The sequence below is a fragment of the Pseudoliparis swirei genome, chromosome 8 (genome assembly GCF_029220125.1).
Source record: "Pseudoliparis swirei isolate HS2019 ecotype Mariana Trench chromosome 8, NWPU_hadal_v1, whole genome shotgun sequence".
NCBI lineage: Eukaryota > Metazoa > Chordata > Actinopteri > Perciformes > Liparidae > Pseudoliparis > Pseudoliparis swirei.
This window is the reverse complement of record NC_079395.1, coordinates 9,048,944-9,076,655: the sequence shown is the minus strand read 5'-3', so window position 1 is coordinate 9,076,655 and position 27,712 is coordinate 9,048,944. Positions and strand designations below refer to the sequence as shown.

The window sequence follows — 27,712 nt, the reverse complement described above, 5'->3', positions numbered from 1 at the left end:
AAGTCAACACAATAAACATAAATTGACAAGAATCGTATCTTATGGGTTTCTGAGCACTTCCAAGGCTTGTTGGAAACTAATAAAATAATCTACATATGTAGACCGTATGCTACCATTTTTAACATGTGAAAATCTTTATGCTTAGAATACACATTTTCGTTGCATCAGTCGGATTTTCTTTGCTTTGAATAAAACATTAAAGTGATGCAACTTTGAAAAGAGACAAAGCCGTTTGTTCGTATTAAAGGGCAAAGAATCCACATGAATTCAACATTACAGTAAACGGGCGACGCTGAGCAGGATTTATGACACAGAAATTGTTGCAGATGAGAATGAAAAGAGGTGCCGACAATTACTTTCAATATTGCTGGGAATGATTGACAACACAAAGTCTCACCGACGCGCAAGAAGGAAATCCAGTTTCCATGGAAATTGGACATGTCAGGTGCACACGGCGTGTGCTTGGGAATGTTTGTGCCTGAATCATTCGATGTAGCATCCTGTCACATGGGACTAATGCCGACGTTGTTCAACTTCTAAAGACAACAAGCGTGTGTGTGTGTGTGTGCGCTCCTGCGTTTGAACAACCTGTGTGACATTCAGAGCATCCTGCCCGACTCTTCGACAGAAAATCTTCGGCTTCTCTCACCGGGTCTCCTTCTCCCCACCAGTCAGGTGTGAAGGAAAGCAGACGGGTTGATTAGCATATAGGGAAACCATATCATATCGAGAGGAGACGGGGGAGTATATTCAATTCCATCTGCGTAATAATGAAAGGCGCACCGGAGACCGAGTCAATTTGGAAGTGGGTTTAAAAACAAACAATTCCATCTGAGATCGGTTGGCTTTCATCTTATTGGATCTGGTGCCAGCCAGATATTCACAGATTGTATTTTGAGGCTTGGAGCCAATGGCTGCTCCATCTTTTAAAACACAGGACTTGAAAAATACATTTTAAAAAGCCTCTCTGGATTGTTTGAAATGTTTCCAGTAAGAAAACAAAAGAGCAGGTGTGTAAGTCAGCTCATGCGGTACCGATGTCAAGGATCTGGTTGTGGTATAAAATAAGCTTAGAATGAGCTCCGCCAGGCATACCATGGAAGCTTGGCCACAGTCAAAAATAAAATGTATACAGTATTAAACTAAGAAAGAAGAAAAAGAAGACAAATCCATTCTTTTAAGAGTCAGTGTTTCATCTTTAATCAGTGTATCAAAAATCCTTCCATTGAAGAAATAAAATGAACTCGCTCTCTCTAAAAAGATAACCAGGAGGAAAAAGGAAAAATAAATAAGTATTGCATAAATAATGTAAAAAGAAAAGGGACTTTGGGTGGCTGACAGCTGCTGCCTTCTAATACATATAGTTTCATTTCCAACTCCCATCTATTTTCCACTTTAGCCGCAAGGGAGCGAGGCAGCGGGCACCCGATGGGCGGGTCCTCACTCCAGGGACCAAACACAGCGGACCTCAGGTTCAGCCCACGTGCTTTGAGCATCAGTCACTCCCCCAACAATGTGCACAATGCAGAATGGTTACACGTGCAGGGGGGGGGGACACGCCCCAGCACAGAGGAGATTCATGTGGGACGGCTGGCGGTTTACTAGGTTATCACTCACTTATCGCTGCTGTAGCGCGAGACGTGGAATGGCCGGGGAAACGGCCGTCCATCACCCAGAATACAATCAGCCGAGTGCACGGCTGGGGAGCTAATGGATGTTTCCACAGGGAGGGCAATTTGGTGAATGGGAAAGTGGATGGGTCCATCATGCGAGATGGGATTATGTGTGATTGTTATCCTTCACGAGCGTGATATGACAGTGTAATGTATATGGACAAGGGAGACATTAAATAGTAATCTCTTCACAGTGGCACTTAAACAAAAAGCGCTACTGCTGCTGATTTATGCAGAGTAGCGCTCGCAAAAATAAATGTAATTCTTATCTGCAGACTCAATTCAGTGCTTTTTTTTTTTTTTTTACCAAATCAAAGCAATTATGGAATGGCAAAACAGAATTTATGACACAAATATAAATAATTAAAAGTTGGAGACGTTGTCAAGAAGAACACACAAAACGGTTTAGAATAGCCGCACTGTGAGTGGCAACACAAATGTTAAATTTCATCAGCGTAGAGCAGTCATCCGAAACCAAAGAGAAAGGCACCAATTGCATCACAGTTCCTGGCCAAGCAGTTGTGGTGCCACACATCTCCTTTCCATTTTCAGGAAAATAAGCGCACCTCTAATACGCCTGCAGTACACGCTCCAGATGTGCAGCTGTCCTCAGATATCCGGGGGCATCAACGCCTCAGAAGATGTGTTTGAGGTGCTTCATGCCGTACGTCTTGAAGAACACCAGCAGGATGAGAGTCCACAAGCCCAGGATGAAGCCATCAGGAGGATGCCAGTTTTTCTGCTTCGGCTTCTGAGGGGAGGAGCGGGGTGAGGTACGGTGGGGGTGACGCGGGAGAGAAGAGGGGGACGGGGGAGAGAAGAGGGGGACGGGGGAGAGAAGAGGGGGACGGGGGAGATCGCAGGTTAGCAGGAGTAGATTTCTTCAGCTGACGCCACTGCTGATTGTTCCGTCATTCACACAGGCGCACAATCAAATATACACTCGCTTTATCCACACACACACACACACACACACACACACACACACACACACACACACACACACACACACACACACACACACACACACACACACACACACACACACACACACACACACACACACACACACACACACACACACACACACACACGTCCCCCGTCTTGTGCTTGTCCCATTCTCTGCCACATCATCACTTTGTGTATGATTATACTTTTAAATCTCCTCCATATTAAACATGCATCTCACAAGGAGCACATTTATATGCTAATGCGGCGACAGTATTCTGCGGAGATATAAGATTTAACCTCTAAAAAAAAAAATCAGAACTCCTCCGACAAAGCTACAGATCGGCTGCGAGGACGCACTTCAGAGAGGTCTGGTGTCCCTCGCTTTACTTGCTGCCATTGTGCAGCCAAGGAATCAGCATCCGAAACCGCGAGAGAATCAACACAACACTCCAACTCACATCCACAGCATAGAGCTGCTACACAGCATAGAGTAGAGCTGCTACACAGCAGTACCTCGTGTCCTCTGACTGAAGTACTTCCCTATCGGCCGTCGCTCACACATGGCAGGAGGAGGCCGACAGCCGACTGACGAGCTCTGGAAGATTAGACGCTCTTGTGAAAGCCAAGTCCACGGTCATCATCACCCTTCGTAAACACTGAAGGTGAGTTTATGGACTCGATGGCGAGTTTCACGATGTTCATTTTGTTAATTATGGTCCCATTTGGCGTGGCTACCTTGTGAAGGACGGGCTGCTGCCCGGGCTTCGTCTGAGAACTTCAAGTTCATGACAGTCATTGGATTTGGGTCACCTAAAAATCATCATTTAGCACATGGTTGTTCCTTCACAGTTGCTCAAAAAAACACACTTCAAAATATGGATGAGAGAACTGCATATGGCGAACGTTGTTGTGCAGCGAGTTGCGTTTAGACAACAATCAAGAGGTTCTACTTTAGTTCAACGAAAAAATGTGTTGTAGAAGAACAAATACATTTTCCTCAAAGTACGGTATCAAGAGACAAGTTATTGGCATCAGTACCAGAATACAGAGACTATAACGATACTCATTCTTCAGGTGGACAGAAGTACTCAAACAAATAGAAACCAGAAGTCGTCTCCGCTGCATTATGAACCAGTCAGTGGCCGTGCTCGGTCCTCTCCAGGCTGCCTTCATCACAAACTCCAGGTTTGTGTCACAACGCTGCCATTTTCTAAGTGTACGTAACACTCGGAAAGACTGAAGATAGCAGTCAAATTGAATTATGTCTGACCCCAAATTTATTTAACAGCTCAATCAAGACAAATCAATAGAGCTTCACTGCCAGCCAGAATGCTCAAGCAGAGACAAGCGCGGGTCGGGGCTGGAGGCTGAAGGCGAAGCGCTTCTGATTCAAAGCTGCATTCACAACGCAGATATTAACTAACATTATTTGCGTGTGTGACATTTTTATTGGCTATGCAATAACCACATATACAATTATATTGGAGGAAAAAAGAAGACTGAAGGAATTAAATTCAGGTTTAGAAAGGAGCTGCGGCACATCAATCAGTGTGAACCGGGCCGATGCTCCAGACTGCCACAGGCCACACACACACACACACACACACACACACACTCTACAGTGGAGTGTCGAACAGAAACCGAGTTGCAAGTTATGTGGTGGAAAAAACTCAGCTGCTCACAAACTGTTGAAGACAATGGAACTCAAAAGATAAAGGAATGTTTTCCGCGTTGGACTCAGTGGCGCTTTTGTGACAGAAACATGTCTGGCGTCAGAATAGCACACCGCACGAGAGAGCGAAACTTTTGTCCAATGAAACCACTTTATCAAAAGACCCTGAACCCACCATGAACTCCTTTGGATGACTGACGGGAACCAATACTTTCTACCAAATTTAGAACACTTGATTATTTCAGATGAGGTATCAAATCTAGTTTTTTTATCTCCAGATTTTTATTTAAATTCAACATTCTTACTGGCGTCTTTTACTCAATACAGCTAATCTACAATTATGACAAATACACTATTTATGGCCTCTGAAAAGCAGCCGTCCTCCGACAGTGTAGCTTTGCTTCAATGCGAGTGTCCATCATCTGCAATGTGAAAACAATGGATTTCCACACAGAGAAATAAAAAGTGTAATTCCTGGTCAATGTTCAGCAATAAAATTCAAGCCCACTCCTCTTTTATCTCCCGCGCTGCTGCTGACAGCGCTGGGAGGCAAAGATTCATTCACACGGGAAGTGAGAAGAGAAGTGTTTCCGTCCGCTTCCAAAGGACTGAGGCAACTTTTTGGCTCTGCGTCACTCTGCCTCAAAGCTATTGCATTGCTATGTGTCCAGTGAAGGAGCTAAAAAACAACAACAAGACAGGGATTCGGCTGACAAAATATGATGTGAATGGTGGGGGACGGTTTTTTCCCCCTTTAAATAAACTTTAAATTGGAATGAGTCCCATTTCATTCATGTTTAATTAAAGCTGCTATAATCAGTATTTTTTAACTAACAATGTATGAACGAAGTAAATGCCAATGGGACAATGTGAAAGGGGTAACTAGTAGTAATGAACCCACAGAGAAATAACACTTGAATCTGGAGCTCCCCTCCACCCGCGGGCATTAGTTTCAGCTCACAGCTCGAATTTGATCCTCGATGTGGCTCCAAAAAGGATCGAATGCAGCTATCGTTGGACTGGAATTTGAAGTTGTGATATTACATGCTACTGTGTTATTTTGGACGATACCGTAAGGTATCCAATACCCATACTCAGCCATAGTCACAGTTTCGAACGGGTCGATTTCGATCCATCTATTCGAGTTTAGCTGAAACTCCCCAAATCCCAATTAAACTTGACAGCATGCTTAAGTTGTCGCCCTCGATGTTTTACGGTCAGCGGACACAAAGCTGTGACAACAGCGATCCGTCTCACTGAGACGTCAACATGGAGGAATGCTGATCTGACCGTGCAGGCGGCCATCGCACTGTGATTTCAAACTGCACAGATGGGGTCAGAATCAGACATTCAATGTGGGGTCATTTTGCTCTCCCTACACTACAGTCATCAGATCCGTGTTACTTCACAGAATTAGTGTTGAGATACATTCAGCTTAAGCCTTGTTGACAAAGTGGCAGGAAGACAAAAAGAGGAGCTAAAAGGTTAAACTTCTGGAGGACGAGGCAGAACCCGGCCGGGGATATTCAGAGAGAGGACTGGGAGCATGTGGCCATTGGGGGCAGTTGACCTCCGTGTCAATGGTAGGCAGAGGTGTGGATGTGTGTGTGTGTATGTGTGTGTGTGTGTGTGTGTGTAAGTGAAAGCCTCTTGGGTAAGGAAGCACAAAGGGAGATGGATCGACTGTGACAGGAAGCCACGTCAGCACCCCCGGCAGAGAGGAGAGCATATGTCAAGAGGGAAGGGAGGGAGCGAGACATTGGAAGAGAAGGAACATTATGTCAGGTTAATAACTACACATTTTTCAACAAGGGAAATGGTATCAACTAATTTTCACTATCAAATAATGTGATCATTTATTTAGCATATACAATGTACTGACAGTTTTTATATTTCTTTTGTGAACAAATATTTTCCCTTAAAATTAGTTATTTTAGAATTGTGATCAATATAGACGAATGACAATCAATTTATGATTATTTTGCTATTTTTGGCTAGCCATATATCCGTATAAGCCTGGTATATTGTGAAATAATTCTGCATGGCAAGTTTCCAAAATCGAAGGTGACGTCCTTGAATTGCTTCTTTTGTCCGACCAGCAGCTCAATACCCCTCATTTAATTTATAATTCTAGACAAACGGAGAAGCGCAGAAAATTGTCACATTTGTGAACCAGCAAAATGTTTGAAGCTTTTGCTTGAAAAGTGACTTCAACAGATAATCTTTCATCAGAATTGCTTATTTTCTGTTGGCCAACTAATTGCCATAATGACTAATTGATACAGCCCTAAATGTAAGAACTATTTAGAATATCATATTTGGATTCATAGACATTAACGACGACAAAAAAATGGAAACAAGCCTGCTCTCTCTGAAAGGGTTTTCACTGACAAAAAAAAGAGAGAATCCAGCTTCTTGAGAAAAAGAACCAGACATGAGGGAGGCAGAGGAAACGAATATTAGCCACAGAAATGAGAGCAGAGCAGAAAAGACGGGTACGTTCGTTGACCTTCACTGACGGAACCATTCACATCCCACCAACAAGGACAGAGTCAGACTCAAGCAGCCTCCATTACACACGCTCTGTGTTGCGTATTCAATTCACACGCAAGATCAATTAGCGGCAACCCATCTGATTGATGGGTGCTAATGAACACGGCCATGCAGGATGCTAATGTGTGTTGAGGGAGGTCTGAAACACTCTGCCAAACACAGCATTCCAAGGTCAAAACTGCAGCAAATTGATGTTGATGACAGAACAGCTGCCATAGTGTTCTGCCAGGACACTCCCCTGTACTGCCGGACATCGCAGCGCTCGGACAGCAGCGGGGGTATTATTCTCTCATAACGCATGTTTTAGCTTATTTGCTTATCATTTTTCATTATTGAGCAAAAGCAACATAGAACAGCTCATTCAGAGGAAACGCTCGTCCACACGATCCCGACACCAACTTTTTGAAAAGGGTCAATGTTGCAGGCTCAGAGAGGAAAGGGGGATTTGGCAACGGATGAAGGGAGGAAAAGCATTTATTTTTCAGATTTTCCATTTTCAATTCTCTGGATCCATATGGTGTGGCTTAAAGTTGGCGAAGGAACAAATAACAATTTGACCCCAAAGGACAGCACAAAAGGGAAAAAAAGAAGGGCTCCGTGTCGTTATTGTCAGAGCTGAACACATTGTGATGAGGTGTTGGCAACAGGATGAGATGTGCGAGGTTGGGAGAAGCAGGTGGCAGGAAGAGAGGACTCACCCTGTCACCACGAGCAAGACAACGGCCAGCCGTGACAGGACATTCATCAACTCCTCACATACAAGCTTCCACATGCACAATTAGTGGAGGTTTGTACACACACGGCAAATAACACAGGCTTATATTTCCTCCGACACTCACTCAGTCACAAGAATTTTCTATTCGCAAGTGGACAATGGAAAAATAGTTTTCTGAGAAGATAAACGGTGAAAAGATTTGTTTTTGCTGGAGGCACAACTGAAATCAGACCCGACGGGAATATTCTAGACATCAAATGATATGAGATTCAATCACATCTAGTTCTTCAGATGAGTGCATCTGATCAGTTGCAACAAAGGACACCGCCAGAGTGGCACGAAGACAAAGACATCTCAGAGATTGCTGAGCACAATATGACAGCTAATCAACAAGAGGAGGGCTGTCAATATGCTTTATGGACATTGGTCATTGTGCTGCAGTGCAGATGGATGATGCTGATAGGGAGCGATGACTCCCACTCTCAACCCAGCAGGATTGCGAGCCGATAATTGAAAATCTCTGACAAGAGTCGGCGGGCGGATGAATGTGTTTGCACGTTGTCCATGTGGGTGCATTTAAAAAGAGGAGCAGACCGAAAAATATGTTCAAAGAGAGAAACACAAAACAAAAAGAGAGCGAGCCGAGACATGAAGCCAAGCAGCAGACGGCGGACACTTAATGGGTCGTGTTGGTGTGCGAACGTTCAATAGTGCGATTGCTTCTGTGCATTGAAAATGACACTCGGTTTACTCATGTGAGCAGAAGACCTACAAAAGCGGCCGGGCTTTTGAGGCTGTCCTCTGCGATCAATTCTCCAGCGTGCGGCTGGGCGTGGAGACTCTTCTTGTTTCCCGTCACAATACTCAACAAGCGTCTGACGGGGCTCAGGCCTGTGGTCAGCTTCATTTATCTGGGACAACCGACTGAGGCTCCTTTGTATTCACCAAAGTCGATGTTGATTCCAGCAGAAAGGCTGGAGAGATTGTTTAGTAATGTATTTATTTCTAAAGTTTTAGGTTCAGCTGGATCTGACCTTTGTTATCAATATTGTTGACCATCGTTCTAGAAACGCCACAAAACAGCTGCTTTGATCCACTGCTTTGGCTCTACGATTTGCAAGGCCAGATTATATACTTGGCATCAGTTCAGTAATGGAAATTACTTGGCATGAGTTTAAGCATTTAAAGCAAGACACTATTGCTCCATTATCTAATTTTCATGTGCAAAAATGTATTAAAATGATAAGGTGCTGGTACAAAGCTAACAAGCTCCCCTGCCACAATGATCATTTCTATTGACGTAAAACAGTTCAACAACTTTACAACAATTACCATATTAAACTTGTACTCTGAACATTATCATTCTTATCACATTGACATGGTTAACATGGCAACGTATCATAACATCTGGACTCTTTGACACTTTGCATTTGTTTACTTGGCAAATCCAAATCCAATATTCCTTTTAAGTCTGTTTTGCTCTCCAACAACTCCTGAGGGAAATACCCGACTCTTTAGCTGATAAATTCTCCATTATATTCACCAGCTAGTCACTGACGTTGGATGTCTGTTGTTTGGGGCCGAGCAGGTCGTGTACTGTGGGTTCAACAGCTGCCTGCTGCTGAAAACAACGTTAAGATAGAATCAAAACATACAATCCAATACATCTACAGCTGAACCCATTAAGAGTTGAAACAGCACTCTGACACAGTCTCTTATTGTAAAGATACTGCATTGATAATGCTGTGTTGATGGTCATGGTTATGTTTTTAAATATGGTTTTTCAGAGGCAGCTGAACCCCAAATGTAAGCACCACCAATGTCTGCTCCTGCCTCCGGCATATTAATGTGACTCTTTACTTTTGTGAGGCACAAGTTGAAAGGGAATTAGTACAAAAAAAAGTATATTTGAAAAAGCTCTTAATGGAAAATATTTCAATAGCAATACAGAAGACCCAATACCTTCTATTGTGAATGCAGAGCACACGTTGTAAAGGTGAAAAGAGGAGGAATACGTGTTCATTTGTGAAGGTCGGCACAACTGCAAGCCGCAATCTATTTGGGAATGAGGTGAATGCACAATTCCTTGTAACACACTTGCCGATCCATTCTGCTGGATTTCACGGTGGCCCCTCCCTACTGAGCCCAGGGAGCACTTGCATTTCACACTTAGAGCTGTCACCATGGGAACGACACAAAGACATCTGTTGGTGGAGGTTGCAGATAATTTCTGTTCCGTATCCAAATTAAAAAGGACAAACATGTGGACGCACTTCGAATAGCAAAAACACGGGAGCCCAAAAAATGTTTTCCCACGCAAAACGCTTAAAAGATGACAAAGTGGAAGTAAAGTGGAAGTTCCATCCCACATTACTTTTTGGGGTTACATCAACGGGAAACTCTTCATGTGGTTTCGAGTGAGCCTGGTGTTAGTGTGGGACTCTTACTTGATGGATTATTTCAGACACGGGCAGCTGGTCCACATATGAGTAGGTCTCTTTCTGCCGCTCTTCATTCACAAAACTGAAAGACAAAAACACAAAAAACAGCAATTATGAGTCATCAACTACCTGGAGAAAGCTGCAATCCAGTCATGAACCTTTTATGATGTACTTTGATTAATAAAAACTAATTATAATTAAAAAAGTGAACAAACAAGTCAACAGCTAAGAATATATCAAAGTTGAGCAGAATCTGATTCCTACCGGGTCTCAAGTCGCTAAGATTTTACAAATCTCCAACGGTTGCCTAAATGCAAATGAAAAGTTGGCCAAAGAAGTATGCATAAGTAATATCAAGGTGAAATGTCATTAAAGAATGGGGTTAGAACAGCGCCTTAGGAGGCACTACACAATCAGTTGAGTTTAATCCCGCCTTCAATCATCTTACATAACGACAACTTGTGAATACAAAAGGGAAAAGACATGGTTTGATATTATTTAAGCCGAAAAGCATTATTAAATGATAATAATAATAAAGGGTACATCTGTGTTTCCTCACTCTCATCTCCTCCAGAAGCCTCCTCTCTCCTCGTCTCCTTAAGGGATTGTAAGATCTTCCATTAAGGTGGAGGAGAGAGCAGCATAAGTTAGCGTATTTAAAAAGCATGCCCTAAATGAATGAAGTAATTTGTGGTTAAGATTCTTCTTCATGGTCACCAGATGCCAGTTAATGGCTCTAGATTAGTTAGTGCGAGACAAGATGTATTAAACCTGTGACCTTTGAGACACGGAGCTGGTTATCCAGTTAAAGAGCCTTCCTGCTTCCATTGTTGTACAAAAGCTATTTAAAAGAGCATTAATGAGCCACACTGGGCGACATGCACCAGCATTACAATGAATACAAGGACTGTAATTAACTGACAGTCAAACCCCATAGACGCCATCTTTCTGCTGTAAACACTGCACTAGAGCACCAAATCCACATCTGAAAATAGTACGCCAAACAAATACACAATTTACTCCCGTTTCATTTCCCTAAAACACGAGTGACCAGCTGGTTTTACTTGCTCAGTTTTTTTTAGAAATGGAACTTTATATTTGTGACCGATTAAAAAAATTCAGGGAAGGAATCGCTCTCCATTGCTTTTCTGGAAGTAATCCATACGAATTGGAAGGATCATTTACTGTCTGATGAAGAGTTATCAGACAGAACATAGAGGAACAGCCTGTGACGATATATCACCTTGTACACTCCACATCGACAAAGTAAATGGGCCTGGACTTGTAAAGCGCTTTTCTAGTCTTTCGACCACTCAGAGTCCTTTCACAATACTTGTCATCATTCACCCATTCACACTCCTGACCATCTGAATTAACTAAGATTCACACACATTCATACACCGTAGGGACAGCTATGGGAGCAATTTGGGGTTAAGTGTCTTGCCCAAGGACACATCGACCTGGGCGAGCGGAGCCGGGGATCAAGCAGCCGATCCTTCGATTTAAGGGCGACCCTGTTGGCCACAGAACCACAGTCGCCGTGTTCTTGTAGGTTCACCATCACATTCTTTTACACTGCCTTTGTTTTATAAGAAACTGAAATATACAGCAGAGTCAACATTGTGCGCGCCGAGAGACCAAAAAACATAAAAGCAAAGAAACGGTTCAAACGAATGACGAAGATAATGAAACAATTTCGATCCACCAGTGCGCCACAATTTTGACGAGCCGTTTTTAAATGTTTGCATTCTTCGGTGCGTCTTTTTTTGAGACCGGAAGTCCGGCCGAACTGTCTCAGCTGAAGGTCACAGTGGAGTGGCGGATCGACAGAGAGGAAGTCTTTGGCTAATCAAAGATATTTTAGGTCAGACAGCTGCTGACAAACTGGGCCGTATCCCGGAGTGAGACGCCGCTGTGTGAAGCAGCCCACTCTCCCGTTGCCTTCGCTCTTTCCTCTGAGGTACTTTTGGTCAAATGCTTTCTGTCTGGCTTTTGCCCTTCCTTCTATATTTTCCTGTCTTTATCTCCTTCTTTTCAACTACCTTTCTCTGCTCGTCTCCTCTCACTCACGTCTGTGCGATAGGGCAGAAGTTGCTCCGACAGACAGGAACAGAGACAGAAGAAAACTGTCCAGCAGGGAGCCGATCTCCTGCCGAGCCGATCGGAGCACCGAGCTCTTTCTGCCAGTGGAAAACGTGTCACAGAGCAGACGGCTGGCTGTCACGTCCGCCCTTTTCACTTGAGATGAACTCCAATTCGAGTGAAACCACTTTCCACTGTATTCTGTAAAGTAAGAGATATTTTTGGAGAGGATTTTTAAATCCACTTAGCTGATTCTAATGAGTGTGAATCCACCCCTACACACAGCTCCGGTGTCACTGCTGCCTCCAGCTGCCATCTTTAGGTCAAACAAATTAGCTTTGAACATCTACTCTACTAATGACCTCAGTAGATACCGGCAACTCTATCCAGTGCTGCAGGTCACACATTACATTAAGTGTTTACTTTATTACCAAAACGTGCCGTTAACTCTTGATCATTTATATGATTCATGGAGCTTTGGGACCCATAAGATGATATTTTTTGGTCAACAAGTACGAATGGCACAAAGTGAGTAACTAAACAATGTCATTACACTGTTAAGCCCATTTATTATGAAGAGGATTGAGGGGGTCCATTAAAGCCATTTACTTAATGGAAGAGATTGTTCTGGGGGGGGAAAGTGTCCGTTTAGAAATGATTAAGAGGGAGTAGAATAGGGCTAAGAGGAGCAAGAGAATGACAAAGAGACGCACTTGAACACACATGTAACCAACTTGCACAACTTGTCTGAGTGGCCAGATGAGCTGACTAAAATGGATTAAAGAAGTAATATATACACAGTTCTGATGTTATAGACAAAAGCCCAATTCATCCAACATTTATTTCTTTAAAAGGAGGTGGGATCATCACTGCAAGCAGAGCGGCACGATTACTTTCATTACCGATAATACACAGATTATTTTCCCAATTAACTGATTGTGAAACAGATCAAGAGAAAAATGCACATTATAATTAAAGCCTTGGGGGGCAATTTGAAATTGCTTGTCTGTTCTTACCCATAATTTAATTCTCGAGGCATTTGCATTTTAGCATTTGTGTTCATAGTTGTTTCTGTTACCGGGTTTTTCTTGATTCTTAACAGATGCCGACTAGTTAACAACAACATGCTATCAAGTCATAGCATGAGGATGTCACCTTGACAACTCCAGTACTTACAATACATAATACTTTTAAATGACATTATTTGAAAGTCATAGCTTTTGATGAAAGTCATAGTTTTTCCCCCGCAGAACATCTTTGTGTACTAAAACTCCCTCTCAATTTGCAAAGCAAATATTTTAACAGCCACCACCCCATGTTATATTAATCTCGTCCAACACTTAATGATAGTGTCGCATATTAATGTGACAAAGAAAATGACGGAAAGTGTCGTTATCCTCCGTTATAACTTTGAACTTTCACTATAGTGTTTTCTATCATTCCGGAAAGGAGAAAGACGCGACAAGTGCATTGCTGCAGCAGTGAACTTGGCTCCATTAAACATCAAATGGATCGGGGATTGCTGGTTTCTTACATCAGAATTGGAGATAAAGCGTCTCTCTCTAGGACAGAATTAGGGCAACAGCTCGATAACGCTGGTGGTGTGTTTCTGTGTTGCACGGGAGATCAGCCAACCTAATGTGTTGGCCCTGATCAATAATGAAGTAATAGAGGAAGTTGGGTGAACCGACTAACTAGCCGAAGGCCAAAACAGTTGATGACTAAAATCAGTATGGCAATTGCCTCCAATTACTAATTAGCAGCCAACCGCATTAGAGTATTTCACGATAACACCTCCCAGTGGTTCAATTAAATCCCATTTTAATAAAATTAATGGAAGTTGGGAGAGTGTAATTAGGAATAAAGTTTTAATTTCCATCATATCTATTTGTATAAATCTCTGCCATCATACTTACTCTTAGTCGCCTGATGATTTAATGCATAGAGGACTGTTTGCAGAGTATTCCGAAAACATCAGGTGATTGTCTGTATTTATGGGATTAGTGTGTCTGGGAACTAATATTAGAACGCAAACAATATGTCACCAGACAGAGGATACTGAGCGGATGATGTTTGCAGGTATTTTACAGAGTCACGGGTACATTTCCTGAATCATCCAAAACCTTTGCAAAACAAAGAGTGCATTTCTGAAAAACAATTCAATGCACCACATAAGGGATGAACTAAAAATGCTCGTCACTTGCTGAAAAATCATTAGTTTACTTCTCAAAAGTTAATTTGTGTCATCGTATACTTAGCCATGTAGTATTTTCTGATGTAAACTATGGCTTTGGTTTTGATGACAATTATAAAATATGCATTAGCATATATACATATAAACAGTGCAACATTGCATATTAGTGTAAGTGGGAGATTGGGCAGGATACACAAATGTCTTTACTGTTTGTCATACAATTTGTTGACAGCTGGTTCAACTATTTTGCTTGCAATGACTTGAATGACTTAAGCAATTAACTAATGTTTGGGGGTTAAAACAATTCAAAAGAGAAGCAGCATCGTAAGTTTATCAACATGACATACATAATTGATAACATAGTAAAACTAAAATTGTTGATACATGAATGGCTTTTTTTTAATTTACTTTTTTTTAACCCTTGTGTTTGCTTAGGGTCATTTTGACCCGAATCAATATTACACCCTCCCCCCGCCTTTGGGTCATTTTGACCCGATTCAATGTTTCACCCTCCTGTTACCTTTATATTTACTAACATATTTTACCCTTTGGGTTCAATTTGACGCCAGCAATTAAAACCTCCAGAAAATTATTAGAATTAATATTGTTTTCCAAGTTTAAGTGTGAGGCACTTTATGTTTGTTTGTTGACTACCGAAAGAACACCGACATTAAACATTGAATGGGGTCAAATTAATCCTAAAGCGGGGGGAGGGTGTAATATTGATTCGGGTCAAAATGACCCTAAGGCAACACAAGGGTTAATAGTACCGGTATTTGCAATTTGTACCAAAAAAAGAAAAATACTGAGATGATGTGCACACGTGACGTGGAGGAGGTTAAATAAGAATTTGATTTCCGATTAGAGAAATGTACCAAGACAACGGAGACAAAATAAGAGTTTGACAGCTCTCTACACACATCTTGTGGCCAAATGGATTCATCACAGTATGCGTGTCGAACAGATGCAATGAGAGAACATTTTCAATTTGGAGGCATTCTATCCGGTGAACACCGGGTGGCGCCACAGATGATCCATCAGAGACGCTGCTGCTCACTCAATGCCACTTATGAAGATTTACTAAATTATAGCCTGAAGCCAAACAAAGGAACAGGTCTCATTATGATCGGCACTTGCTGTGAGCAGAGTACAGGCAGCTAATGATTATACTATATTATCTAAATGAGCTGTATTATTACCTCAATAATGTCATTTATCAGCATTAGAAACTAACCCACCTGAAGGGTCGTCATAGCAACATCCACTGCGTCTCCCAGAGACCAACCACTCAACACATCATTAGTAGAGAAATCAATTTCACTAATGAGTCGTTCTGAATTAAAATCGAAGTCTAGTAAATTGGAAACCAAGCGTAAAACGAATTTCACCCACAGCCCTTCAACTAAAACAAAGAGGCTGACCTCAATTAAGGGATTTACCTTTAAAAAAAATCACCTCACTTTAGAGATAAATGTAACTCAATGTCCCATGATTACTGAAATTATATTTGCATTGGATTATAATATCATGATGTTTCGAAAGATAAAGGAGTAGTGTGTATTGTGCTTTAAAATGTTATCAGATCGTGTAAAGAGGAATCAATAAAAAACATGTTAAATACAGGGTTAAAAATAAATCCATTTAAAAAAAGGCAAGAGACAGATTCGTCAGTGGCAGATTGTTCAAGACGGGCTTCAAAGAAAAGTTAGATCTACCTTACATTAGATTTTAAGATGTATATATTTTAAGATGTATGTATCTATAACCAGGGTTTTTCCTGCATAGAGAAAATGTGGGCGCACGCCTAAGCTGTTTCCCCGAACGCCTATGACAAATCCTGAGCGCCTAAGGCAAAAAAAGGCAGCGATGGAAAAAAAAACTGTGTTCATCAGCGAATATGTTCTCAATAGTATGTTTCAAGTAGGCTACAGCCGAACCCTCGTTCTGTTTTGATCAATAGTAATCGAGTTGATAAGCGTGTCTTCTTGTCTGATCAATACGCAACTGTGAGGTGCGCAAATGGACAGAGTGAAAAAATGTTGACCCAGGAAAAACCCTGACAACATATCTCGTATTGAAAACTATGCACAGTTCAGCATGGCAACTGCGACTTGAACGTGGCAACTTGGCTTTAGCAATCCATCCAGATATTCCAAGACTGGCGTGATTTTTTTTCATTTTTCTATTACACTCCTATTACAATTACACTAATGACCAAAACAAACAGCTTACTTCTGCTCCACCTGCTCGATGGGGTCGGTCAAGTTGATGGTTTCCATGGTGATTTCGACTTTGCGCACACTACCAAAGAAATCTGTGATGAGGGCACTTCCTGGGTCCCTCAGGAAAAGGTCAGTACGGTGGCCCGGTGTAGACACACACTGACTCTTGGGACATACTTTGAACTGGGGAAGCAGACAGAATACAATCAGTGTCCTATCACTATTTAACTTAGTGAAATAAACAGTACACAAAACAAACAAAGTTGGTGGCTCTATTCCCATTACAGCCACCTATTCAGAAAAACCACATCAACTACGTAAATATCTACTCATGCTCAGGAGCTTTAGCCTGACTTTGTCCGGAGACATTGTTATAGAATTTGTGTATCTTAATTCCCGTGCCACAGCTGCATCTAAAGTGATGAGAACTGCAATTGGAGGTGTTAAAATGTACAAAAGTGTGTGAAGAAGATTAGAGGCAAAATCGTTCAGTGTTGCGTTTCCACATGCGGTGGGGTAAATCCTCTTGAGTGAGAGATCATTCATTAGTGTGCTGTCCATTTGAAAAGAAAAAGAAAATGATAAAACCGAGGTGAAAGTCAGCCAAAAAGGACTTGAAAAATAAACAAACGATTGGTGAAGGATGTTGTTGGGAAGGTGGAGGCAATTTATGTCTCATCAAAAGGGTAAGCATTTGCAGACTGGATTCAAATAAAGCTCGTCTTGGGGAATCCATGGTATGGATCTATAATTTCACTAAATAGCTCCAGAAAAAAGAGTGCATCTCCAGAAACATAATTGGAAAGAATAATGATCATTAGTCGGCGCACATCGATCGAGCTCGGACTAAGTGCAGGAGTGATAAGGATTTTGTTTTTTTGATTGCATCTCCTGCGGTTTAGGTGGTAGTGGGGATGAGGAGGGGTCCCTGCAGCCAGTAGATCTCTGCAGGAGTGTAACAGATGCAAAGGGAGGTGCTGCTGAGATTGAGCCATGGCCCGGAGCAGCGTTTACTCACCATCACCACTATCACATTCACCATCATCATCGTCATCATGTGTAAAAGGCCAACAGCCATAACACAGTATCAGACATTGTGCTTCAAGTGCAGAGTTATGTTTGACATTAGGACCAGAAACCTTGGAACACCAGACAATTGCTTACACAGGACCTGAGTTAACCTGAGCGACACAGAAAAATGGGTCATGCCTGACTATCTGCAAAATCAACCAACAATGATTTTATCATGAATAATCTTGCAATTATTTTGGCCGTTAAACAATTAATCCTTATCAAGAAAAGGCAATTCCCAATTTATCAGAACCCAAATTGTCTTCAATTTACTTGTGCCATCTCACCAAAATCTAATTACCGGCATAATCAAATGCTAGGCAAGTGCTTGCACAGGTATACAATACAATATTATCAGATCCTCACATTGGAGAAGCTGAATCCAGGAAATGTTTGGCATTTCTACTGAAATAAATAACCGATGTTGTTAACTATACTTTCTTACGGTTATTTTGTTGGTTCAGCACCTTTTCTCTTCCGTATTCTCATTCCTTGGAAGTTAATAAAGTTCAACAATCTAGCTTTCAGTAAATATGAAGTTGCATGAAGAAAACTACATTTATACAAAACAATAAGTTTATGTGAAACAGAGTGCACAAAAGTGTTCTATACATAGACCTCATGGTGTATATGGAGCTGATGTCTAACAGTGTGCATGGTTCACGAGTGCTGAATCAATAAGTCGATCCAAATATTACTCTTCATCAAGCAAAAATGTATCATAAATTATATCATTGATTTACCGGCTTAAATACTTTAGATTTGGACTTCTTGGTTTACAAAAGATTTGAAGACCTTGAGAAACTTATTTTTTATATTTTAGAGACTACCGGTAAATGTATTAATAGAGAAAATATAGTTGATAATGAGAAACTTAAAGTTGCTCCTATATGGCACAGCTGTTGGTTAAAAGCTCCTCACCAGGTCATTCATGTTGGCTTTGCTGGATGGGTGGATGTCTTCCAGGAACTCCAGCAGGTAGAAGGTGTAACGGTCCATCAAATGGACTCCTATGGCCAAATCTGGCTGGTGCTAGAAAAGGAAAGGAAGAAAGTAGAATAATAATAAAAAAGTAAATATCCGAGAGCATTTGATCAGCACAGGTGCTTTGGTGGCGTTTTCTTTCCCGTTTATTCAAATTATTTTCTTTGGATTATCAAAACAAGGCAACGTCATGCGTCATCCCCCACATATAACTCCTTACCCTCAGGATGCCACTTTGTTTCAATGCACTATTATAGCATAAGGTAATCATGTCACGTGTAATATTGTATGATCAAAATGAAGAAATGCTGTTTGGCATTTGGACGAACAAACAAATGAATGGAGACCAACCTAAAGCTGCAGAAATATTCCACAAATTGTGACTGCCCATTCAGGCTGCTGCCTCCCTCATATACCGCCCTGTATATAATGATGTCAGGGCCTTTCGATCTATGCCAAGTAGGATGTGTGGTTCCCAGAGTGAAAATGGCTGCCAGATGACTATGACAATCCCATTTCTTGGTTTGTTTCCAAATGGATGCTGATTGGAGCAGCACCATGCCCAGACCTCCAATACGAGAGATAGATAGGAGGCCAGTTATATAAACTTGGCCAGTTTGTTAGACAGAGCAGTTGGGATTTTCATTAAACAGCACGCTGCCATGTCTAGTTGCTGTGTTCAGCCTAAATACATGTTAAGCTTTGTTTAGGACCTTGTTAACTTTCAGCCGGTACGAGTATTTACGGAGGTTTTATTAAGTTATATATTTTTCATGAGATAAAGTTGGATAATGAGAGACTACCATCAACTTAAACTACACAGTGGTTTTGTAGGCATGGGTTACAGAACAATGCATACTGTATATTTAGAGATGGTGTCGGATGAAATAACAAAGGCACCAACACTCATGATAACAAAATCTAAAAAATATTTTGACAACTCGTCTTCAACGATGACACTTTTGCCTAACCCCTTATCAGTGAGGCACAGTACGTAATGCCAAGTGACATGGTTGTCATTCTGTAATGTGAAGAGGAAACAGATCAAAAGGTATGCCATGGTTTCAGTTTAAATGTGTCAATGTTGACGAGTCAGTATGCAGTCTGGTAAAACTGAACCAATAATGTTTACAAAATGATGAGCAGCTTTAATAATGATTTACAGAGATCAAATCCATCGTATTGCAGTGTCGTGCTAGTCAGTCCTGGTATTATAAGTATGAGAAATGAACGCGTAGAATCCTGTTGTTGGCTTTACCTATAAACAAGTGTACAGAACATTGAACACTGCTTCTGCAACTGTCAACGTTTCTCTGTACTTATTCCTTATAAATTAACAATTCAACAAATGTCAATCAATCAATATAAATAGAAAATGTTATCCAACCAACACTATCGTAACATTGACATGAGTGGCTTAAGTGTGAACTTAAAAAATGAATGTCCTCGATGTTAGGGCAGGTAACTCACCGACAGGGAATCTTCTCCAACTTGACTGCTGGCCAAAGCCATGAGGTTTGGAGAGTAGAAGCGTTCATACATGGAGGCGCCCTGGCAGGTGTCAATGATGAAGAGCAACTCATTGTACCTGATGACACACACACACGCACGCACACCACTGGTGTGAGAATACACAGCGGGCATAGCCCTCGTCTATTTGCTCCGATAAAACCTGTTTTAACACAAACCGTCTAACCATCTTTCATACTGCAGTTGCCATGGTGACCAAAAAAACCAACAGCTTCATCAGTTCCTCTCACACACCAACGCACAGAGCTGCTGCCTCCCTTCCTTCGTCTCTTGCTCCTTTTCCTCCTTCCACTATTTCTTCCTCCATTAGCAAACATGATAAGATATGCATCTCCAGTTGACTGAACCAAGGTGGTTTGGGGACGATGAAGAGAGGTGGCCAAGTCTCCATGGTGACTAATGTGGCAGTTCTATCACATCAGCATCAAAGCTGGCGTCACTCAGCTAATCAAGCAGCCTGGGGTCCGACTATAAGCTAGACACTCTGCATTGATAGGTTTGGAGGACAATAGGAAAGCTGGCAGCAGAAAGCTGCTTTTGCTCATTCAGTGTCTCGCGGTGCACCAATTAAACAGCACAGCACTTTCAAAAGCATCCGTTCCCATTTATAAAGAGAGAGCCTCTCTTTCAAAAGGAATCCTCTCGCTGTTAGTGGTTTAGGATGCGTTGCATGAGTTTAATAGGTCAGGAAACAAGTCTAATTCACAGCCGTTTCAACAGAACTAACTAAAATTCTGTTGGTTAATTCGGTTTATAGAAAGCCGTTTCGGCTCGACAGTGAAGGTTGCCATTGGCAACCAATTCTTGGCCTTTGGTTGCCGTATTGACGTTTGCTTTCTGACCCCCCGAGTACACTTCTGCATAACTGCAGCAAGAAGAGAATTTCAACCAATATTTTGAGCTGGTCATCCCCTTCAATCAAGCACAACACCGTTGCAACAAAGTGTTGTTGATGAGAACACACAATGAGCGCCACGCATCTTTTCACTGGGAAGTGTATGAGCGAAGAAATATTAGAAGTGCAACAAAACTAAATGGACACACATCTTCGAGAGACGATCTGACAAAGGGCCTTCATATTTAGAGGTTGCTATGTTTCATTCAAATAACTTTGTTGACTTACTGCACATATAAATGGCCAGTAACTCCGTATCTGATTTTTCTTCACATGGAACTTTTTTTTCATATTTGTCATTCTCCAGTTTATTTACCTTCTTTTCTGCCACATCTGCTCAAAAGCATCGGCCAGTTCCACATTACTTATCTCCTCAGAGTCCTGGAACTTCAGGAAGCCATTTCCACCATGGCCTGTAAAACAAACATATTATTAATTAATATCTGATTCATAATGCAGATTCATAATGCAGAAACTCACACAAACATTAAAAAGGACAGTGGACTCTCTTGACTCTTATGTATTTAAATGTCCTTTTGTAACTTGTTTATTTAGTACTGTGTCTTAATACTTATAATGTCCTCTGTAAAGTGTTTTGAATTGCCTTGTTGCCGAAATGAGCTATATAAATAAACTTGCCTTGAATTCATGTTAAGGTAATATATTTCAAATGCAGATCGAGGCAATAAAATAATAAACTCAGCTTAGTACCCCAAAATACAAAGCAGTGACAAGTTGCAGAGTTCTGTGGGTTCATTTCGTGTTTAATGGAAAAGTTGGAATACCTTTAACTGAAACGAAGACCGCCTCTGCTATCATCATAAAAGGTAATTAACTTAAATTAAATGTAACATTAACCTTTGGTGAGAAAATGTGTCTCCTTTCTCAGGGATGTAAGTAATTAAGTAAGACAAAGGTTAAGGCACTAAAGAAATAATGCAAGTGGAGGATTTGTCCTGAATTTACCTGTCAGGTAGATAAGGATGTTGCTGCGGTCATCAGAGAGGAGGCGTTTTGAGCGCGGAGTGCTGGGCGGCAGCCTGCCGGTCAAAACACGCAGGAAGTTCTCCACCGTCACCTGAAACAGTATATGGCAACAATTTAGATTACCTAGCATGTATTAGAAGAGATACATTATGTAATGTGCATCTTAACATATATAATTTTACCGATTAAATGAATTATGAATTAAATAACAAAATTGTACCTGCATCATCAGGGTCGGTGTACATTAACTGCTCTACTTTTCATTTAATTAAACTGCGAGAGACATTTATTCATATTCTTTTCTTCTTTTTCCCCCTCTTGAACTTAATCAGCTTTTCTTTCACATGATTACCGTTTGACAGCAAACACAGATCGGCAGGCCACTGTTGATTCATTTTTTTAAAAGACCAGCACAAAGCAGAGTAAATAATAAAACTCTGATAAAGAGTGGATACGCCACTGGGGTTCTGCCTCGTCGTAACAAACAAAACACTTGGGTGCTCCTCTATTTGACAATACAGATGGTATCAAGTCATTTCCTGTTGTTCACAGAGCAAACACTAGACAACGAATGTTGACCATGGCACCCTCCCATTCTACACATGTGACATCTGCCTACAAAGGATGTTTTGTTGTGTAGTACCCAGTCTTATAACGCAGGTGAATTACTAGATGAGATACAGCCACCTAGCAGTTAGCAATATATGCAAATTACACTTGATATATTTTATATTAGAGCATACGTGTTCCTTTTAACAATACAATTTCCAATTAAATGGGCACTCATATAATAATATAAGTTTAAAAGTAGATATGCTGGTTCAACTTCCAGCAAATAGAGTAAGAACTTGTGTTGTTTTCAATTTAAAAAGTTGACTTGTAGAAATTGAAAATCCAGAGGCTGTTGATTAATATTAGGGCTGTCAGCGTTAACGCGTTAATCTATGCGATTAATTTGGCCGCGTTAACGCACTAAAATATTTTAACGCAATTAACCCAAGTTTTTTTTTTTTTTTTTTTTTACCGCAGCAGTACGGTTTGACACTGTTTCCGTTTTTAAAACAATCATTTCTCCGCGAAAATAAGGAGCAGAAATCAGTTTAAACTCGTGGATGAATCAGTCGGGTTTCCTCCTGCTCCTCCTTCCTCCCGTCTCCCCCTCTGATACACAGAGGAACGGAGGGCGACGTGTCGGGACACGCGGCGCGGAAAGAACTCGTAACACGAAACCTTCACCGTGATTGGTCAATCCGTTTGTCTGTCAACATTTCGGGGGAAAAGAAACCAATGAACACTCAGTAAATCACAAAGGACCTCCCACCTCACAGGTTAGGCTCATTTAGCAGCCTGTCAGTCAGAGAACCAGAGGACACGGCGCGAGGACAATGAGGCTCATTTCAGAGCTGAGATTGTTCTGGAATGTTTGATGTATAACACGTGGGGGTGTGTCACATGCAAAAAACTTTAAACGGTGAATTTAATTTATTTTGTAAAATGTATAAAATGCCCCCAGCCTCCAGAGGGTTAACGTGACATATGTGAATGTCAGTCAGTTACCAAGGCCACTGGTTCTGCTGCTGTTCAGTGTTAAAGATGACAGGACCAATGGGGTCTCAATATACTTCTTCTTTTTTACTAATCTGATGTTTCACTGAAGAAACAATTTATCATCCACGATATTAAATACCTCGCTGGCACTTTATATGTAGGAGCCTCTTTGAAAACACAGCTCTATGTGAAGTTTTGTGTTTAAAAAGAAGAGAAACACTTTTAACCCTTGTGTTGCCTTCGGGTCATTTTGACCCGATTAAATATTTAACCCTCCCCCCGCCTTTGGGTCATTTTGACCCGATTCAATGTTTCACCCTCCTGTTACCTTTATATTTACTAACATATTTTACCCTGTGGGTTCAATTTGACGCCAGCAATTATAACCTCCAGAAAATTATTAGAATTAATATTGTTTTCCAAGTTTAAGTGTGAGGCACTTTATGTTTGTTTGTTGACTACCGAAAGAATACCGACATTAAACATTGAATGGGGTCAAATTAACCCGAAGGCGGCAGGAGGGTGTAATATTGATTCGGGTCAAAATGACCCGAAGGCAACACAAGGGTTAAACGGTGAATTTTGTTTTGTTTTGTAAAATGTATAAAATGAGCCCAGCCTCCAGAGGGTTAACGTGACATATTTGAATGTCAGTCAGTTATCAAGGCCACTGGTTCTGCTGTGTTCAGTGTTAAAGATGACAGGACCAATGGGGTCTCAATATATATTTTTTTTTTACTAATCTGATGTTTCACTGAAGAAACAATTTATCATCCACGATATTAAATACCTCGCTGGCACTGTATATGTAGGAGCCTCTTTGAAAACACAGCTCTGTGTGAAGTTTTGTCTTTAAAAAGAAGGGAAACACTTTTAACCCTTGTGTTGCCTTCGGGTCATTTGACCCGATTAAATATTTAACCCTCCCCCCGCCTTTGGGTCATTTTGACCCGATTCAATGTTTCACCCTCCTGTTACCTTTATATTTACTAACATATTTTACCCTTTGGGTTCAATTTGACGCCAGCAATTAAAACCTCCAGAAAATTATTAGAATTAATATTGTTTTCCAAGTTTAAGTGTGAGGCACTTTATGTTTGTTTGTTGACTACCGAAAGAACACCGACATTAAACATTGAATGGGGTCAAATTAACCCGAAGGCGGCAGGAGGGTGTAATATTGATTCGGGTCAAAATGACCCGAAGGCAACACAAGGGTTAATCGGTGAATTTCTTTTTGTGTGTAAAATGTATAAAATGAGCCCAGCCTCCAGAGGGTTAACGTGACATATTTGAATGTCAGTCAGTCACCAAGGCCACTGGTTCTGCTGTGTTCAGTGTTAAAGATGACAGGACCAATGGGGTCTCAATATACTTCTTTTTTTTTTACTAATCTGATGTTTCACTGAAGAAACAATTTATCATCCACGATATTAAATACCTCGCTGGCACTGTATATGTAGGAGCCTCTTTGAAAACACAGCTCTGTGTGAAGTTTTGTCTTTAAAAAGAATGAACTTTTAACTTTTAACTTTTAATTGCGATTAATCGCAATTTCAAACTGTGCGATTAATTAGTTAATTTTTTTTAATCGATTGACAGCCCTAATTAATATATAATGGTTTTTAAAAAGACTGTAAAGAGAAGAACGTGCTTTCTAGGAAAGGCATTTTACAGTGTGTATAACTGCCAGAGTGAAATGTGAACCGACCTCATATCCTCGGTAGTCCACCTCCACGTCGTCGCCGTACACATTCAGCTCCATGTTCTTGTGGCTGAACACTGTGGCAGGTTTGGGGTTTCTATGGTTACAAGCCATGTCATCAGCCAGCATGAGAACTATGTGGCTGAAAAAAAGAAAATGACAGTGACCATTCAAAACGATACATTAGAGACACAAAGAAAGGACTAATGCTGTAATCAAGTTATCAAGCAGATATTTAGTGTGATGTTATGTTTCTACATTCCATTAGCAGGATGCTTTAATATATTACAGTACATTTATTTTGTCCTACCCCTCCTACACATCAGTGGAGGAGGCCATGACCACGAGAAAGGGCTTTTTTTTGCTGCTCATCAACACCACCACCGCTTACATATAAAAGATGCAGTGCCTGTCTGTACCACTAGGTTATTATCACTTATTACTATCACTATTTTCATTTATTACCGAAAGAAGACACAATAAATGACACATAATAAGTAAGGACAGACATTGTCTCACAGTTAACTCACCTGTCAGGAATGCCCAGTCTCTTAACACTTCTGTAGACGGACAAGGTATTGGCCACATGACGGTAGTTGAACCAGAACCTGGATGTACACACCTGTGTTTCAAGTACAGCAGGTTTTTTAGTCACACACACTGCTGCTTCCGTCATTAATGCAGCAGACCAACTGTGAAACTCATCAGAAAGAAATACACACCAGAACAGCCCAGTTGTTTGTATGTCGACTGCTGAAGAACTGCCCTGCATTCTCCTGAGGAACAAGTGGAGAAAACTAATAAATGTCTGTATTGTATCACGTTCGCTACAAGCAAACACACTGGTCACCAAAACAGCTAACGATAGCGTTAGCAGGACTGCGCAGATGGCTCACGTGAGAACGGCATTTTAGGTCAATTCCAACATTCAACGAACTAATTGGCGAGATTTTAATTTCTGCATGTGATAGAATATACACTCACCTCAATGTTGACGCTGCTAGCTGATAAATGTGTGGCTAATAAGCTCAGTAAAGTTAGTATTTTCATTGTGCAGCACTGTTAAAATCCAGGAAGTGAAAACCGGCGACTCCGCCCTGTGAGTGCTTCCGGTAAGAGACATTTCAAAATAAAGACAACGATATAGAGAATGTTGGTGAAAGAAACCGAAAAATGTAACTTGTACAAATAATGAACATGGGAAGGTCTCAGCAAGCTGCTCTACCACAGGGTTATGTTCCAAGATATTTAATGGCCAAGGAGGCAACTCGTCTATATTTAAAGATGTTAGTGACTGTTTGCGTAGATGATAAACGTGTCCTTTTTGTGATCAATTATATTTATTGTGTTTTAATTTAAAATCAAGTATGTCTGGGGAATTTTTCCTTTGGTCTCGTACCAATTATATATCCTCCCCAATACATCAAGTGTCTATTTGTATTGCTTTCTCAAACCCACGGGGGGGGGGAGAAAAAAGAAAGATGGATACAATACATTGCATACAATTGTAAGTGAAAGCAATACATTTTAGTGAATGAATATGAACGCAAAACTTTTTTTTAAGTACATGAGAGGATCCTTATATGCGTATGTACTTAAATAAATTATGAATGCTCACTGAGAACTAAAACTAAAATGTGGAAACAATATAAAATATAATAATATAATATATATATAACATGTTGTGATTTAATTAGCTTAATATTCGTGGGTCATTGCTGATAATATGATCCAGCTTGTGGAAATGAACAGAGTTCTTGTGAAAGGGAACACATTGATTTTAAAGCTAGAATCAAGAGAACTGAGAACAAGATTATAACAAATAACTATAATTGCATATACGGATGCTTTAGATTTTCTATATACACTTTTATGGACTTGCAAAATTGGATTTCTATGGGTTATTTGACTGAAGCAAATATAGTTCATAGTCCTCCAATGTGTCCACGCAGTTCTCTATAGAGACATATCCCCCTTAGGTTGTTGGATAACATTTTATTTCTCAACTGTTCATTACAGAGTTCACAGGGGGAAACATCCAGTTAAATACATTTTTGACCATATGACTGCCATTTAAGGGTATATGATGGCTTTTTCTGCATGTTTACTTGTGTTTTCATTATGATACTTGTTTGGGGTTGTGTTTTCTTTTTGTAGTTTTGCAATATGTGGCAATTCATTTTTAATTAAGACACTCAAAGGGTTACAGTACACAATTCAGCCAATCATTATTTCGCTTAAAATGCAGATTAGCCACCAAGTGAAGATGACAGCCTCATATTTAAATGCTCTCTCCAGTTAATTGGTTAAGGACCCTGCTAATGAGAAGTGGCATGTGCATCACAAGCAGCAGATGTCAAATGCCATGTTACAGCTCAAGGAGCTTAAGTCTGAGAGCCCTGCAGTACAAGGTGAAGCTATACAAAACACATCCATCATGCAATTCTAATGTAACATTACAATGCAGCAAGTAGAAGGTCTGTTTGAAA

At 40.8% G+C, this 27,712-nt stretch overlaps 1 protein-coding gene across 1 annotated transcript; it reads right to left on the bottom strand.

Moving 5' to 3' along the window:
- Window positions 1-1,172: 1,172 nt before the first annotated feature.
- On the bottom strand, window positions 1,173-26,305 carry pigk (phosphatidylinositol glycan anchor biosynthesis, class K). The gene is made up of 11 exons (XM_056420866.1): window positions 26,208-26,305; window positions 25,946-25,999; window positions 25,754-25,845; window positions 25,230-25,365; window positions 21,950-22,061; window positions 21,300-21,396; window positions 20,029-20,146; window positions 18,496-18,606; window positions 16,514-16,686; window positions 10,012-10,087; window positions 1,173-2,424 (listed from the first exon to the last, which is right to left on the bottom strand). The coding sequence occupies exons 1-11, from the start codon at window positions 26,271-26,273 to the stop codon at window positions 2,308-2,310; spliced, it is 1,152 nt and encodes a 383-aa protein (XP_056276841.1). The 5' UTR covers window positions 26,274-26,305; the 3' UTR covers window positions 1,173-2,307.
- Between the last annotated feature and the right edge of the window lie 1,407 nt (window positions 26,306-27,712).